Raw genomic sequence first — 14,726 nt, 5'->3', positions numbered from 1 at the left:
CTTCGTTCCCGCTTCATTTTGGCCATCAAAAACAAATCAGGTCCAGATCAGACCCAGACCCAGCTCAGGATCCAACGTTTTGGGTCGTGGTCTTTCTCGCACACCCCTTCGTTCTTATGTAACGACTTGACGCTGCATTACGACTGATGAACACGACTTCCGCCCGTGTCTGATTCCACTGAATTACGCCAATCTGTAACTTTGATTTCTTTCCTCCGTTCGTTGTTTTCCACTGCCCTAGACGAAATATCCGCAGATTTCCCTGCTCGTTCACAAATTACACAAAAATCACCTGTCCGCTCTTCTCCGATCATTAGAGTCTATGATTTAGTACCAACCGGCCAAAACAATATCGTTTTGATTTTTTGCGCGTTATACGATCTTGAGATCCCTCAAAGAAGCTCCCAGCGAAGTCCTCTATTGCGCGATACTATCCTCCATTCTTTTGTTATAGTTCTCGCCTCCATGATTGAATAGCCCGTTTTTCTTTTTTTGGCTTCGTGTCTTACCGACTTCCAAAGGAAAAGAAGGAAAACCTGTACAAGCCCCTCGAAATAGCTTGTGTTTTTAGCGGCAACCATGAGTAATTATCATCCTCAGTCTCAGGACATGTATCACGATAACCCGTCTTCTCGATCCCCGGGTTCGCAACGTCATCATCCTCACCAACAACTTCATCGCCAGTCATCGAGGCAATTCGATGCCTACGGGCCGATAACTCCCAGCATATACGACGACCCAATGACTCGGTATGATTCCGCTCGTTTGGATCGCCTAAACCCAGCCCTTCAAGGGAATTCCTATGCATATGATATATCTGGCTCTCAGACTTGGAATTCAAATGGATTTGGAACTACGAATACTTTGAGTGGCTTAGGCTCTGGAGCTGGAGCAAGTACAGGAAGAATGAAGACCTCCGCACGTGGAAGGACTGGACTCCCGGCGGTAAGTTATCGATGTCAACTGTGGCTTTCCTTGACCATGCTTTTAAAGATAATCTCCAGTGGGAGAAGGCCCAAAAAATCTTTTTAGCGCGCCTTGATCTCACCCCAACTAACGTACATGTCAAAGACTTGGCTTGACCAACAACCTGGCCTTGCCGGCCCCTTCGGTTTAGGACCCAATCCGCTCCAACCGATGCAGAGCCGTTCAGAGAATCTCAGCCCCGAAGGAGACGACGAGCTTATTCCCACCGCTATTGTGATCAAAAATATCCCATTCGCGGTCAAAAAGGAGCAGTTGGTCCAATTGATGACAGAGATGAATCTCCCTCTCCCTTACGCGTTTAACTACCATTTCGACAACGGCGTCTTCCGAGGTTTAGCGTTCGCCAATTTCACTTCCGCGGAAGAAACAGCCACTGTAATCGATGTCCTTAACCATTTCGAATTACAGGGAAGAAAACTTCGAGTAGAATATAAAAAAATGCTTCCCTTGCAAGAACGGGAGCGGATTGAGCGTGAAAAGCGTGAGCGCAGGGGCCAGTTAGAAGAGCAACATCGCCCAATGCCGAACTCACAACTGAATTCCCAGCCTTCATTGACATCGTTGGCATCCCACATTCCCGTGACTTCTCCTTCCCCGGTCTCCCAGCGTGGTGCGGAACTAAGTGCGTTTTTCTAATTCTCATTATCTCCACGCCTGCTTGAATCACCGGCTGACTCAAATAGAAGTTAACATGAACGAACCGGAAACTCTTCAATACTACTCTCAGCTTCTCTTGTTTAAGCAAGATTCGAGCAAGGAAGCACTGATCTTCCCTGCAAAGCTATCGCCGCTACAACGCCGTACTGTTCATACCCTCGCCCATAATATGGGATTAGGACATGCTTCGCGAGGTACTGGCGACCAGCGCCAAGTTCACGTGTTCAGAGCAACAGACTCGAATGTTAGCCCGCAGGGTCCGGCGAATCCCGCTACTATCCAAACGGGAGATACCTCCCGCCGTGGACTCAACCGTGCTGCTACCATTGACTTCAGCGAAGCTAGGGGCGATGGCCCTGGTCCGTTCAACACTCTTCGTGGACATCATTCCGGTTTCCTTAGTGTGCTCGACTCGCCTGGTGGTTTCGGCAATGCACAAAATCTACGAGCCGCGAAGTCCTTTGCCGACCTACGATCATATACGCCATCTCCTGTGCCTTCTTCTGCTAGTTTTCCCGCCGCTCTCCAGTCCAATGGGACTCGTTTGCCACCTTTCGATGGAAGTACCAGCGCTGCGTCTAACACCCCAACCTTGACCCCGACTCCTTCTGGTTCTTCAATGGGCATTCAACGCGATGATAGTCTACTGGTAAACACTTTGGGAGGGCTTTCTCTCGGAACTGGCATTGGTGGGCCTAACTCCGGGAGCCCTAGACGTCTTCGTGGAATGTTCTCTTGGGAACAACAGGACTCCCAATCCTCTGCCACTGCTCCGATTGGGAGCAATAGATCGATTGGCTTAGGTTTTGATTTGCAATCCTCTCAGGAGCGTATTCCCATGAGACAACCTCGGGGTCCTGCTCCGGAGCGGGGATCGGGCTTTCGCCGCCAGAATGGACATCAGACTCGAGGAAGTGACGAACTGAGATCGGGCACGAACGTTGAGATAATTGTCGAGTAAATACAAACCCCCAGATCACCCAATAAATTTACGGCGAGAAATGTATACCATTTCATGAATAAAAGACATAATAAGCACAACCCCCATTTACCTCAAGCCGGGTTAATGTCTTTACGATTCAATGACGCATGACGAAATGACACCAGTAATCAAAAGAGAAACTAAAATAAAAAAGTTATTCACACCAGGAATTATATGGAACCATTAGATCTTAATTTTTGGGGCAGCCTAGGAACCCAACCATTGGACTCCTCTGGGCCCGCAACCTCAACACTCTCCCTTGTTTTCTCAATAAGAAACAGACATTCTATCGGATTTGGAAATTATGTACGGGATGATTGTGCCTTCTTGCCTTCAACTCTGTGTGTGTGTGTGTGTGTGTGTGTGTGTTGATGGAAAACGACAAAAAATGTTTGAAACACTCCTCTTCTTCGCTGATGGTATTTTCTTTCCCATCGTGATGCCTATTTACGTTTTGAACGCACCTTTTCTTAATCTTGGAAAGCTCGTGGAATATCATGTTCGTTCGAATTGCATTATAGTTGTCCACCTTGTATAGGGCTTACTTATTTTCATCATTTTGCCTAATCTTCTTTCAAGTTTCTGTTTCTATATCCAAGTTTTCTTCCTTGGGTTTTGTTTTTCTTTCTTTTTTTGTTTTTATCTCCGGCCTTTTCTTCGCCCCATTCCCCACGATCTCTTGAATGTATCTTGCTCCCAAGCCGGCCCTTTTTCCAGTTCGCCGATTGGAGGTAATCTTGTGACATGTTGCTTAACTGAGGTGATCCGTACTGAAGCTAGAATGGGAACAAACACTTGTATATCCAGTATGTGCCAGGATTAGAGTAACGGGCGCTGTTAGTTTTCAATTTCTACTCATTGTCAACACAGTGGTTGATTGAATACTTCGCAGAATAGCATCGCCATGCAACCCACTACCCTCCAGGCCTTTTTTCTTCCATCGCGCCGGCACTGTCTAGTAGATAGGTAACCACTTCTTGCCTTTTTCCCTCCCATTTTATTGCGGAGATTTATGTTCTTCGTCATTCCTTTTCTACCAATGCGGTTGATTTTCATTCCGTCCTTGGATATTGTGCTAGGTATGATGGCCCTGTTATCCGAAAGAGTGGGAAAGATGGTTTCAGGCTTTTGCTTCTCAAATTTCAGCCCCTTGATCGATCATTTTAAATCAGCCCCTGGCATTGTTTTGAGCCTCCCTTTTCTTTTCGGCCTTTTTTTTTTTTTTTTTTTTCCCTCCCAACATTGGTCTTCGATCTCATGCTGATCGCCTGTTGGGCCGTGCCGTGCCGTGGTCGTACGATCTGTCCGCCTGCACCTCTTGGATTGGCGTCGAACATGGTGAGCGCCCGCCCTTCTAATTTAGATTACAATATGATATTCTGTATTTATGTGACTTTTCCTTTTCTCCTTTTCCTCAAGCTGTCATGCGCCTGTGCTCTCTGGTCCAATATTCACACCATTCCCTTTCAACTCCCGCCAGTGGGAGAATACTGTTAACTTAGGGCAGGTTACAGTTGAATGTGGTTTATTAAAAGTTGAATATGATTTAAAAAAGATGGGTCTGAAAAATAAACCATAGTCAGCTCTTCACTCTCTCACTAAGATCTATATATACTAAACATATTTTATATATTCTCAGTATATATTATTAATCAGTTATTATGCATATTTCACTATTCGGAGTTCTTCAATATCTGAAAAGTAGTTATTAGAATTAGTGATCTAGAGTTAGAATTCAGATTAGTTAAGAAATAATAGTAATATTACTGTCTCTGAAGTATTCAGAGATATGAAAGAGATATAATGAGTATATATAATTTCAATGAGAGAGTGAATATAATTTGTGACCAAAATCACCCTCAAAGATTATTCCAGCCTGAAAAATTAATCATGTTCAACTTTTTATTAACCACATTCAACTGTATGCCCAACTTAAGAGTATCAATGCTTTTGCTGGATGAGCAAGTCATTGAGAGATTTTTATTATGTTCCAATTCTTCTCCTACATATTTTCCTTACTTCAATATTTTTACGTTTTGACATCTTCAGCTGGCCTTTTTTTCCTTTCCTTTCCTTTCTTTTATTTTCTTTCTTTGTTTTTTTGTGGACACCAAACCATGAACCCAACTACGGATGATGTATGGTGGTTGCGGGCATACATCAGGTCGCTGATTGTCGTGTGAATAGGACGCAAGGCACATGTTTTTGCCAACTGGTTACAGGGTGAAAACGATCTCAAAAAAAACACAAGAAATTTTGATTTTGTGAATTTCACACCTTGTACTGTACATATAAAAGCGATGGCAAAATAATATAGGAGATATGTCACTCGCGTGACACATTTTATTTACCGACTCCATGCACCGAGCATCGTAGTTGTCCGAGAAAAGCGCGGACATGTTATCATATCCAGCTACATCGCTGAGAAAGAGTTGTTCGTATCTTTTAGTCAGTCCATTGGGCGGGGTCCTGGACGACGAAGAAACATGGTAGACGCTTTACTGTCTTTTCGCTATTTGGCAGGGAACCCCTTAGGTTAACTGCTAACACTAGTATCCTGCAATTGACCTTCTATACAGAACTATATGAAAGGAAGATTACCACCCGTTCCCATCCCACTCCCTTCGATGTCCCGACCCCAACTTGCGCTGCCGCTCTCGCTCTCGCCGCCTCCCAGCACCACCGCCTCCAACAACCTCCTTCTCCTTCTCGCGAGGATCAATCACCACAAGCCCATCCACGTCCTCATGTGTGCGCTTCCAATTCAGATCCTTGCCCAGCATGTCCTTGCCGAAGGTCAGTCGGTGCGTCATCCAGTCAATTGGGTTATCGTCATCCTCTCGGCCGTGGTTTTGGGCGGTGTCGTCCTGCGCGGCGATGGCAGTCGTGTCCCACGTGCGGCATGATGGGCAGTTTGCGATGAAATGGAGGTCACAGACTTGTGCTTCTGCTTCTTCTTCTTCTTCTTCTCCATCTCCACTCCCTTTTTTATCCTTTGCCGCATTGGCAGATTGGAGTTTCTTGCCTTTGAGTTGTCTGGAACTTCCATGTTCGTAGTCACCTGTTTTTTTTGTCATTTTTGATCGACTTGATATTAGATCAGCCTGTTCTAAACGAGCTTTGAATGCATTAAACATCCTCATTGCCTCGCTATCTTGGGATGTCCCGTTCCCTAATCCAGCCCCGTTGGTGCTGCCCGAGGTTGGGCGTCGACGGCCTCTTATTGACGTTTCTGGGATCAAAGAGTCAAGCGCAGACTTTTTACGTGTAGGTTCTGTGGTTTTGGTGACGTTGCGACGCATGGATGCTTTGAGCGCATCTATTTCGGCGGTGGTTCGTGATAAAGCTAATTGCTTTGCGGGAGGGTCGGGGGAGGAAGATTGAGAGCCAGACGGGGCTTCCGGGTCCGGAAAAGGGAGTTGGGTGTTAGGGTCTCGTGGTGGTATCCGGCTTACGGGCGGTGATTTTGAAGGGGAGGCAGACCTGCGCCTCTTTGGGTGGACTTGTTGGACGTCGAGATCAGCTTGGTTTTTGTGTGTAGGGGAAGCCCTTGCAACTTTAAGTTGGCTTTTATGTTCCTGAATGCTCTCGTTTTGTTCCGGCACCGCTCCTTCTCCTGATGTGACGAGGTTGGTATTGAACTTAGGCTTCTTCATTTTCTGTGTTGCATGCATCATACCCTCTTCTTCATCGTCCGCAAAACTCAATAATACTTTTGCGCCTTTGCCCTTTTTCCTCTTATTAGGAACGTCGCGCTTTACTCCCTCTTGCTTCTGCGGCGCGGCAACAGCGACTTTTTTGCGCTTCCTTAAAACATCCTTGAAGGGACCCAAATCGCCCACTTCACACCCCGTAACCTTTACGGCATACACGGGCCGCTCAGTTCCTTCCACCAGATCCCCCTCTGCAATCCTTACTACGTTATAGATACTATCCCCTTCAATGCGTCCAAACATCGTACACGTCCCGGTTAACTGCCTGTCCGCGTTACTTCCGAGGGTAACAAAAAACTGGCTTCCATACGTCCCATCTTCTGCTTTTGCCATCCCGACCAACCCACGGCGGTTGAATCGTAGTCTGCTGTGTATTTCATCTCTGAACAAAACCTTTTCCCCATCGCGCGAGTCGACTTCGAACTCTGGATCTTCGTAGATCGATGAGCCTCCCGAGCCTGTCCCCGTTGGGTCGCCGCCCTGGATTATGAAGTCCGGGATGACGCGGTGAAAGACTGTCCCATTGTAGTACCCGTCTAAGCAATGCTGAAGGAAATTTTTGCATGCGAGAGGCGTTTGTTTCGCGAAGAGGGAGATGTGGAGCGGACCAGCAGTGGTGATGAGGGTGGCGGAGGCAGTTGGTGGTGGCTCCGTATTATAGTGTGATGACATTACGCGAAGCCTTTCTCCAGGATCTGGAGATTTGAGGCACAGCGAACCCTTATCTTCTCCCGGTATTTCTGTAGGAGGGTAACAAAGCGGAGTGTTGCAACTAACTCTGAAAGGTTTCGGTGATGGCTTGACCTGAACGTATGGCGAACGTTCTAATCATTACTGTAGTGGAAATTGTAGGAGTGGATGCAAATCCATTGACCAGAAACAGAGCAAAAAAGCAGCTTTGGGGCCAGTGTTAGGAACTGTCAGTATCTTTGACACCGTCAGAAATGTTAACTAGAGATTTGGCGATGGCGTTCCGCAGTTACGACCCGATTACATCATCAAGTGATTGCTCTTCTTCTGTTAGGCCACTGGGGCAAAAGAGCATCGCTCACACCTCTGAATGCTTCAGAGATGATGATTTTATTATATTTCTCAGAGCTCTATTTCTTAACTACTGAATTCTAACTTTAGATCACTAATTCTAACTCAGAACTACTTTTCAGATGTTGAAGAGCTCTGAATATTGAAGTATAACAATAATATAGACTAAGAATGTGTAAAAGATGTTAGCGAGAGAGTGAAGAAATGAGTATGGTTTATTTTTCATTCTCACTTTTTTTAAACCACATTCAACTTTTTATTAATCATATCCAGCTGTAACCCATTCCAGGGCCATCAACGACATCAGTGCTTCACAATGATAATAATAGCTGGTTTGGAACTCTGTACATACATGGACGGGTGGCATCCGCTAGTTAACATCCCTATTGTGTCTTTCCGCACACTTTCTCCGTCTCACATAATAAAGAGGTATTGATAGTCGTTTGTACAGTACCAGCAGATTACAGCGGGCTGGGGAGGGGGGGGGGGGGACACTTCAGGGAACAGAACGTAAGGCGTGCTGTTGGATCATTGACATCGGGGGGAATATGGTGTTTGACTTCTTTCTTTTCGTCTGCTTTTCGTTGTATTCTTTTAGCTTTCTAGTTTTTCTTATTTCAACCTTTATTATCACTGAAGGCTTCTGGGGGTGTTGTATAGAATTAACTATGTAATATATTCTTCTTTGATTTATCACCGAGAGGATGATATTTTGAAGCCTATCGTGCCGTCATTATGTGTCGCCACATACTAGTATGTACTCACTTAAACATATGTGTTTCCTCTTTTTTTCTCACATCCTTCGTCAATCTTCATTAATCGTGCCGTTCCTACAGGTGAGAGATAATCTCGACCCCATCTTCCCCTGCCCTCCAGACACCCAATGGATCTAATTCTTATAGTCCCTGAACCAATAATAAAAACCTCGTAGACACGCTTGACACCAAAACAATCCATTTGCGCCTGAGACTTATGCATCTCCTTTAACCTCGGTGAAGCCCTTCTTCGTAACAAGGCGAAACCCACCAAACAGGAATGCAAGTCCCTGAAGCCCCAGGATGACGGCTAAAGCCACAAATGCACCCACAACACCAGCCTCCGTTCTGGACAGGTCACCACTGCTACCAGAACCAGCCGAAGATGCATTTAGGCCATCATCCGCGCCGCTTCCGGCAGCGCAGCGCTCTGGAGTCGCGCTGCAAGCCTTGCAGAATTCCTCCTCTGAGGAAATGGCAATCTGCTTCATGTTGGACTCGAATTCAGACCACGGCATGAGCGTTGTCGATTGACCGAAGAGTGGGTATGCGGCCGGCTGCGTGTCGGGGGAGTTGGGGAGTACGCTGCCATTGCGGAAGAGGAAGCGGACACTGATGTCGGATCGGCTGGGGAATGGACCAGACGGCGAGGTCGTCGCGTTGGTCACCAGCTCAAATGCCATGCTGGACGCGTAGTCCGGAATGCCAGTGAATTCAGGCTTCGTCTCTGCGAGCTTTGTGAGGCCGAAGAAGGAAAGGAAGATAGCGTAGGCACCAAATTGGACGCTGAGTTTGGCCTTCGCACCAGCCGTGTCGATTAGCTCATTGAAGCTGGAGAGAACTTCACCGGCCAAGAGCGAGCCACCGACTGCCCGGATAGGGGAGGTTGCGTTGTACGCAAGGTTGAATTCATATATGTTTGCCAGGTCCTGGAGACGGGTAAATGTTTCCTTCGACGGCAGTTTGTCATCCGGCAATGAGTCGGTTGTGTTATGGATCCTGGCAACGTTAAGGAGATCGAAGACCAAGTACGCATTCCCGAAGTTAACCTTTGATTCTGGAAATGTCCGTTCCACCATGGGTGCAACGGACTTGTAGAATCCGGCAGTCGACTGGAACAGCTCCTGAAACTCCTTCGATTGACGGTACTCGCTGCTGCTGATCTTGGCTTTTTGACACTTGGTTGCGCTTTGCAGCCAGGCGACATTCTCGCTGTTGCCGCCTGTTGACACTTGCTCGACAGCAATGAGCTGATACCCGTTCATAGGAGCCTCGACGACAGTGCCATTGCGAAGAGTGGAAGTGGCAACATTGCCAACGGGCGGGTAGACAGCTTGCAAGAACCCAATAGCAGATTTCTGCAGCACTTCGTCTTCGGGTGCAGATGCTAGGAGCTGGTGTGGTTGTACAATGTCTGGGCTTATACCGAGGATGCGCGAGTCGGATGAAGCCGCGATATAGCGATTATGATAGTACGAGCCGGTGTTGAATACCTGCTGGTAGCCCAAAGTGGTCAACTCGGTGGGAGGCGTAGATTTTGACGTGCGGTCTCCATGGCGGGCAAAGACATAGACTCCCAATACTGTCTCTGCAGAAGCCTGCAGGCCAAAAACGGCGAGAGATGCCAGGGCCAACATCGCCGAGGAGAGTTGAATGGGCTGGGAGCGCATGACGGGAAGCTGACTCTAGGTTGCGGGGTACGGTGTGATGTAATTGGGTTCTCGTGCCTGGAAGAGGATTGAATGCATAGGGCTAGGGAGTATTATCGGCGAAAGAAGGGAGTGGAAGAACGAGCAGAAGAACGAGGTGAGCCAGAATGTACGGAACCATGTAACAGAGAAAGCAAACCGGGAGATGGGCGGGGGAAGAGACAAACGGCCATGCCTGGATGCCATTGATCGATCGCATGGATACAGACAAACCTTGTCCAGTATGAGGCCGCTTTTCAATTACGTTATTTATCATTTATGGAAATCCCCTCTGCTTTCTACAACGTCTTTCCCCATCCTATTCCTACAAGCCACACGCCTGGTAAAGTGAGTGCAATCGGTTTGAAAGGTCAATGCCGATATGGCGATTGGGAATAATTCCGTATTGTTTACCAGCATCCTGCAATCGTGAGGTTGAATTTTTGCCCCACTTCTCGGCTTTTGCTGGAGTGTGCGCTGAGCTCGCCCCCACTCCCGCCTCGTCGCAAAAATCCCCTGGCGGCGGGGTTCCCTATTTTCTCGGGCGATAAGGTTTTACCTGAGGTTGGATTTTTTGTAGCGAAATATTGCAATTGGACGGACGTGACGGTTGGATGAATGATTATTATATGTTCCATATTATCAGGGATTTTGACGAACATCTAAACTTCCTGCTAATTCGCATCCCCCGCGTACTACTCCAACCAACCCACCTGTTTGCACCATCTCCCCTCCACCAGCGGCTAGGCGCCATTCGATATCTGCAAGCCCTTCCATCCAGACTATTCGTGTTGCGGCAGGCACTTCAATGCGTTGCAGCTCTGTCGATATTGAGGTCAAGATATCCGCCAAGGCAAGTCCCTTAGTCGATTTCAATGTTTTGATAGTGTTCAAACATGATGTCACGTCGCTGGTTGTTAATAATGTGGTGATAATCGTTTTAATATCGGATGGATGTGGGGCTGCGATGCAAGTATAGATAGTTTCATCGGTTATGGTTTCGTGTTCGGAAGTGGGCTGGGCTATCGGGCCGTTTTTCATGGAAAGGGGTATACCTGGGCAAGCAGACAATAAAAATCATATTGGTCAGAAACCCGATATCCTGGTCAGTATTAAGAGGAAATCGGCTTGGTCGGCTTACTGCTTGCGTGGCATGCCTGGAGTACGTTCAATGCTCGTCTCATGTCTCCCTTGCTCAACTGCACAAGGCTGTCGATTGCTTCCGGCTGTATCCGCACCCGCTCCTTCTCGACAACCTGGTCTACTAGCACGCGGATATCTTCCTCCTTCAGCGGACTAAATCGGAATCGCGTGCATCGCGACAGTAGCGCGGGAGAGAGCTTGTGTGTATAGTTTGCAATGATACAAAATCGAGTGTTTGCGGTGTATTTTTCCATGATGCGGCGGAGTGCCATCTGCGCAGTTGCTGTCATCGCATCGGCTTCATCAAGGATGATTAATTTGAACGCTCCAAGGGTTGATTCCGACTTGGTAGATGGAGTCACAGAGAATATTTGTTTGGTGCCTGGGATAGGAAATACTTGTTAGTTTCATAAGACCTACGTTACTAAGTGAATATCTAAAGGGGTGGATGACGAACTAGCGAATGTTTTGATCTGGTCTCTTACAACGTCAATTCCTCTGTCATCGCTGGCATTTAACTCCAGGACCATCTGTCGCATATTCTTCACCCCATATATCCGCCGTGCTAGGGCAAGGATGGTCGACGTTTTTCCCGTGCCTGGGGGACCGTAGAGGAGCAAATGAGGCAATCGCTGGACAAACAAGGGATTAGTCCAATCAATGTTCGGGGCATTTGGAACGGCCTGGATCATTTACATTTTTATCGATAAATCTGTTAATAGTACTGATGATATCGTGGTGTCCGGATACATCTTCTAGGGTATTTGGGCGGTACTTTTCGACCCTTTTCGAGAAAACTATTAGCTGCTTCTCCCGCTGGAAATGGGGGGTGGAAATGATAAGATCCAGAGGAAAATAATACCATGGCAGAACGTCCTCTGCTTCGATGGGAAGATCCGCGGCTATTCTTTTGCCTCTTCCATTGGTATTATCGGAGCTGAACTGGGCAGCATTTTTGGAGGGTGGGTCGTCCACATCCATTTCACCATCGAAGTCCGACATGGTGTGGCGGCGAGATAGAAAGGAGGTATGCTGTACAAGTTCTCCTCCAGAAACCTAAAATTTTAAAACGTATATATGCCGCAGCAATTGGGGAGAATATGCGCAATAACCAACGCATCCGTGGTGAACATGACATTATTCAAAAGCTCCACCATCCGACGCGTTGAGCCGCGAAATCAGACCGCGTTAAGCAGTCCGGAGGCGGAAAAACCAATTCACTAAGCAGCACTAAATGGGACTAGTGTCTCGCCCAATGGACATTGCCCAAGAGCCGCAGCTTCAGACTTCACAGCGAGTGAAACGCCGTTGATGGAGCCGACGACAACGAGAAACTTCTAAGGAATAATGATCTAGCTAGTAATTCTCAAGGATATACACAGGGAGATTTAGCTTGTTTGAAGATGCCTGTTGGTTTGGTCCTCTGTTCCTCATTATTCATTCCTTCATTGAACCCCGCTGATCCTTCAACACCAGGCGTACCACTCTATCTTCCTCCAGGAGGCAGATGTCCCAACCATAGGTATTTACCATATGAACATATATCTATGTGCACCACTAGAGTAGACCAAATGCAGCCGCGTATTTCTCACATGAGTCAGGAAATTTTCCTCTCCTGCCGCTTCGCACCCGAACGCGTGGCCCCGCCTACACCCTACCCCAGCTGGCTCCCGGCACCGCGGAATTCGATATAGACCCCGATAGCGAATCGTACGACTGCCTTGATGAAATCCTCTCCCTGTACCGCGCCAACACGTTCTTCCGCAATTTTGAAATCAAGGGTCCCGCTGACCGCATGCTGATATATGGCATCCTCTTCATAAGCGAGTGTCTGACGAAAGTGAAGCCAGGCATGGCACCGAGAGAGGCGGAAAAGGTACATGTTTGTTGCAAGGATAAGGCTCAATTAAAAATAAAAAAAAATAAAAATAAAAATAAAAATAAAAATAAAATAGTTATTACCCTCTCGGAGATCGTGTATCCTGTTGCGGTCGCTAATCCGTCGCTTGATCAATACAGGTCCTTATCAACACCTCACTCGACCACTTCGCAATCCCCGGGGATGCATCTTTCCCCCTTAACCAGGCGTTCGAACCTCCGCGCGATCGCCAGGACGCAGAGACCTTAAGACAGTACGCCAAGCTCCAGGAGTCTATATCGTTTTGTCTTTTCTGACTGAAAACTTACCTGCCGTACTCTAGGTATATTTCCCAAGTCCGACAAGAACTTGCCCTCCGATTACATTCCCGTTTGTACCCTGGGGGCGTCGGGCCGTCGAAGGTACCGTACAGGAGATTCATTTCTTTCTTCGCCGCGTCCATTGCATCTCCGCACATCAATGGCTGACTTGAACTCTTCTAGTGGTGGCTGGCTTTTGCCAAACGAAAGTTTATGGGCAAACACCTTTGAGGTGCGGTCGTCGTCGTATTTCCTTTTTCATTGTAGCTTTTTATGTTTATTTTATTTTTATTTTTGTTCCTCATTTGGGTACTCTTCATGTTTCATATGCCTTCCCGTTTTATTCATGATACAAAATACATGTCTGCGCACTCATGCTTGTTGCTGCTTTCTTCTGTCCCTTTTTTTACATCAAAACTCGCTCTTTTTGCCCTTCTCGCTTCACACATCCTGCCAGCTATTAATGACTCATCTCATAGAATGTAGTACGGGAATAGAAATTTCTTCCCTCTTCCCGAGAGCTACACAGGATAGTTCTGTGCTGCGAGACTCCGTTATTTGTTAGAGTAAAGTTCACTTTCCAATGATATAGATTTCTCAACCAAGTTGCAAGGCTTCTACAACTAGTCATATGAAATATTTGTAACACGTTCATTTGTCCGATCCTTTTGATTGGTGAATTGCGACATTGAACAGGGCTCTTAATTGTTGTCGAGGAGGCATACATACCGGCATCTATCTATCTTCTCTAGCCCAGGTACATAAATAGGAAAACCACAACACACATTTTATACGTACAGTGTATGTAGTGGCTGGAACGTAGATCAAATGAGAGAATGCAAGGGAGAATATCATTAATTTTGACTGCTTGCCAGCGCTAGTGAGCTGGAGGGCATAAATTTTTCTGCGTGTCTGATTCAGCACAAGGGGTATCAAAACAGTGGTAAACAATATGTGTTTACTACATAGAAGATGAGTAGTGCGGGGAATAGAGTCAGAGATAACACAAATGCCCATATCAGAAAAGCTGAAAATGACGAGGGGCTTGTTGAACCATGCTACTGAATGAACGTATGTAAATAAATCAATCAATCAAAAATGGGAACGATACAAGCAGCCTATGCTACATTCGCATAACGCTGGTGCCGACTTCCGCCATCATAGACTTCATGACGACTAGTGTGACTGCTGCCATTGAGGGTTAAGTAGTTATTAGTATATTCCCTATCCTTGCGGCGCTTCGGCATATCGATCCCGTCATCCAGCTTGCTAGCCTTGACTATTTCCGTGTCCAGCTTCTGGTCGAACAATATCTCCGGGTTAAATGCGACGGCCCCCTGGGGTACAAATGTCGCGCCCAAAATAACCACTGCCAGGGTGGTGAATTGAACGGCGCCTATGTTCAGTATCGCTAGGTGTATGTCGCCGCCATTCTCGGCTCCACCAGATTCGTTGAAGACGTGGTCTATGTACGAGTCTAGAGCCGGGGAAGTGATGGCGTACAGGACAATGTAGGTGGTGTTGAGGGAACCTCTTCTCGGGCGCCCCGAGGCGGAACATTCCCGTGTCTTTAAAACTCCAC

At 47.0% G+C, this 14,726-nt stretch overlaps 6 protein-coding genes across 6 annotated transcripts in view; 2 read left to right on the top strand and 4 right to left on the bottom strand.

Moving 5' to 3' along the window:
• Positions 1-579: 579 nt before the first annotated feature.
• HCAG_04905 (conserved hypothetical protein) lies at positions 580-2,605 on the top strand (the record flags this gene model as incomplete). Its single annotated transcript, XM_001539388.1, has 3 exons — positions 580-945; positions 1,072-1,609; positions 1,671-2,605. The coding sequence occupies 3 exons, from the start codon at positions 580-582 to the stop codon at positions 2,603-2,605; spliced, it is 1,839 nt and encodes a 612-aa protein (XP_001539438.1).
• A 2,618-nt stretch (positions 2,606-5,223) lies between these two features.
• On the bottom strand, positions 5,224-7,011 carry HCAG_04904 (conserved hypothetical protein; the record flags this gene model as incomplete). The annotated part of the gene is made up of 2 exons (XM_001539387.1): positions 5,224-5,687; positions 5,892-7,011. The coding sequence occupies 2 exons, from the start codon at positions 7,009-7,011 to the stop codon at positions 5,224-5,226; spliced, it is 1,584 nt and encodes a 527-aa protein (XP_001539437.1).
• A 1,339-nt stretch (positions 7,012-8,350) lies between these two features.
• On the bottom strand, positions 8,351-9,805 carry HCAG_04903 (conserved hypothetical protein; the record flags this gene model as incomplete). Its single annotated transcript, XM_001539386.1, has 1 exon — positions 8,351-9,805. The coding sequence occupies one exon, from the start codon at positions 9,803-9,805 to the stop codon at positions 8,351-8,353; it is 1,455 nt and encodes a 484-aa protein (XP_001539436.1).
• Positions 9,806-10,465: 660 nt separating this feature from the next.
• On the bottom strand, positions 10,466-11,968 carry HCAG_04902 (activator 1 subunit 3; the record flags this gene model as incomplete). The annotated part of the gene is made up of 6 exons (XM_001539385.1): positions 10,466-10,485; positions 10,537-10,785; positions 10,965-11,310; positions 11,387-11,422; positions 11,452-11,649; positions 11,717-11,968. 6 exons carry the CDS (start codon positions 11,966-11,968, stop codon positions 10,466-10,468), a joined length of 1,101 nt encoding a protein of 366 aa, XP_001539435.1.
• Positions 11,969-12,369: 401 nt separating this feature from the next.
• On the top strand, positions 12,370-13,375 carry HCAG_04901 (conserved hypothetical protein; the record flags this gene model as incomplete). Its single annotated transcript, XM_001539384.1, has 6 exons — positions 12,370-12,375; positions 12,443-12,488; positions 12,568-12,842; positions 12,986-13,098; positions 13,168-13,246; positions 13,328-13,375. 6 exons carry the CDS (start codon positions 12,370-12,372, stop codon positions 13,373-13,375), a joined length of 567 nt encoding a protein of 188 aa, XP_001539434.1.
• Positions 13,376-14,262: 887 nt separating this feature from the next.
• The window catches only part of HCAG_04900 (conserved hypothetical protein), a gene marked incomplete at both ends in the record, with an annotated part of 1,770 nt that continues 1,306 nt past the window's right edge, over positions 14,263-14,726 (bottom strand). Inside the window, one exon of the mRNA XM_001539383.1 lies at positions 14,263-14,609. Coding sequence (XP_001539433.1) covers positions 14,263-14,609 — 347 coding nt within the window. The remainder of the gene's footprint in view (positions 14,610-14,726) is intronic.

Source organism: Histoplasma capsulatum, genomic scaffold (genome assembly GCF_000149585.1).
Source record: "Histoplasma capsulatum NAm1 scaffold_5 genomic scaffold, whole genome shotgun sequence".
Classification (NCBI taxonomy): domain Eukaryota; kingdom Fungi; phylum Ascomycota; class Eurotiomycetes; order Onygenales; family Ajellomycetaceae; genus Histoplasma; species Histoplasma mississippiense.
Note: the sequence above shows the minus strand (reverse complement) of the source record. Positions and strands in the feature narration are given on the sequence as shown.